Source organism: Colobus angolensis, unplaced genomic scaffold, assembly GCF_000951035.1.
Source record: "Colobus angolensis palliatus isolate OR3802 unplaced genomic scaffold, Cang.pa_1.0 Scaffold109, whole genome shotgun sequence".
In the NCBI taxonomy this organism is placed as follows: Eukaryota; Metazoa; Chordata; class Mammalia; order Primates; family Cercopithecidae; genus Colobus; species Colobus angolensis.
Window position 1 is genome coordinate 7553255 of NW_012111919.1, and position 2154 is coordinate 7555408.

At 50.3% G+C, this 2154-nt stretch overlaps 1 protein-coding gene across 1 annotated transcript in view; it reads left to right on the forward strand.

The window, feature by feature from the left end:
• Positions 1-822: 822 nt before the first annotated feature.
• The window catches only part of SDC1 (syndecan 1), a 33541-nt gene continuing 32209 nt past the window's right edge, over positions 823-2154 (forward strand). Inside the window, exon 1 of the mRNA XM_011951485.1 lies at positions 823-905. Coding sequence (XP_011806875.1) covers positions 823-905 — 83 coding nt within the window. The remainder of the gene's footprint in view (positions 906-2154) is intronic.

Here is a 2154-nt window from a genome sequence, read left to right on the forward strand (position 1 = left end):
TGATCCACCCGCCTCGGCCTCCCAAAATGCTGGGATTACAGGCATGAGACACCACGCCTGGCCTAATTTTATTCTTAAAACAACAACAAAACCTATTTCTTAAGGAAAGTTTGAATGAATGAATAAATGGATAGCTGAATGGATGAATGAGATGAGGAAATTAGGAGACTCTCTGGCGGGCAGCTCAGGCTTTCACCCCTAGCTTGTCTCCTCAGCAAAGAGGGCTTGTGCAGAGGAGATGACAGTGGCCCAGGCCCTCCTGGCCAGAACAGGAAAAGTGCAGGAAAGGTGCCTTCTTATTAGAGAGGGCCCCCATCACCCATGGGTGCAGGACCCCCACCCAGTGCTAGCGTTCCCAGCCTTCCAGGACCCTACTCATCCAACCTTCCCAACATAAGCCCCAAGACTGGTTCCCAGTAAAACATGGCACTTTCCAGCCTCTCCTGCCTTGTCCACGCTATGTGCCCTCTGCTGGGGGGCACCCTTCCATTTCTTCTACGTGGATAAGCCATGCTTGTCCTCAGAGGCATCTACCTTCTCAGGTGCCCTCCCCTGAACTCACCTGGCTCCTCTAGCACTCAGTCTCTTGAATGAGGGTCTGTCTTCCATCTCAGACAGGAAGTGGAATCCTTAGTGCAAAGGTCACCTTACCCAGCATTCCTGTTGAAAGAGCTTCCTTTTCAGCTCTACCAACACTTCACACTGGGATTTCAGAAGAAAGATGGGAAATCCGGTACTCCATGGCAGCTCACAGGGCTCTGTGTCAACAAGTGTTTTTCCCAATGAGGGAACAGTGTGTGTGCCAGGGGACTGGTGGCCAGCATGCAGACACACAGGAACACTGAGGTCCCAGGAGAGAGCTCCAGGTACCACAGGGTGGTCTCCAGAGATGATCAGATGGCAAGGTGAGGTCTGGGGAAAACGAGCTGTGTCCATTAAAGAAGGTCCCTTCCAATCTCTGTAGAGGTTGGCTACGATCTTGAAACCGGGGGCTGATTCCAGAAGCAGTAATAGCAGCAATAGCTGAAAATTTATGAAATACTGAGTGCCAGGCACTAATAAGCCCTTTACACGTTGTCACATTTCACCCCTGTAACAACTGTGTGAGGAATGTACTGAGATTATACCTATTTTACAGGTAAAGAAACTGAGGCATGGCTGGGCGTGGTGGCTCACACCTGTAATCCCAGCACTTTGGGAAGCCGAGGCGAGCAGATCGCCTGAGGTCAGGAGGTCAAGACCAGCCTGACCAACATGGTGAAACCCCATCTCTACTAAAAGCACAAAAATTAGCCAGGCGTGGTGGCAGGTGCCTGTAATTCCAGCTACTCAGGAGGCTGAGGCAGGAGAATTGCTTGAACCTGGGAGGTAGAGGTTGCAGTGAGCTGAGATCATGCCATTGCTCTCCAATGGAGAGAGAGAGAGAGGAAGGAAGGAACGAACTGAGGCTTAGAGAGGTTGTATGACTTGTCCAGAGTTCAAATCCAAATCCAGATGGTTTGATGTTAGAGTGGACACACTCAACCGCTGTGCTAGGGCTCTGGAACTCAGATCCCTGCAGGGCCCAGCAAGCACTGGACGAGCTAGAAATATACACACTGTGACCGTGGCTTCCGCTGGTCTTTGCTTTGACTAGATGTGGGTCCAGCATATACCAGCTCTTCTGATTCAGCTAGAAAAGTCAGAAATCTTTTTTTTTTTTTGAGATGGAATTTCGCTCGTCGCCCAGGCTGGCGTGCAATGGTGCAATCTCGGCTAACTGCAACCTCCGCCTCCTGGGTTCAGGTGGTTTTCCTGCCTCAGCCTCCCAGGTAGTGGGAATTACAATTTCCTGCCACTACGCCTGGCTAATTTTTGCATTTTTCGTAGAGACGGGGTTTCACCATGTTGGCTAGGCTGGTGTCAAACTTTTGACCTTAGGTGATCCATCTGCCTTGACCTCCCAAAGTGGTGGGATTACAGGCGTGAGCCACCATGCCTGGCCGAAAAGTCAGAAATCTTGATTCTTACATGCAATTCTCCAATGGAAATCTCCTTTTTAAAATAGTGTAGGCTGGGTGCCAGCACTTTAGGAGGCCAAGGCAGGCAGATCACGTGAGGTTAGGAGTTCAAGACTAGCCTGGCCAACATGATAAAACCCCATCTCTACAAAAA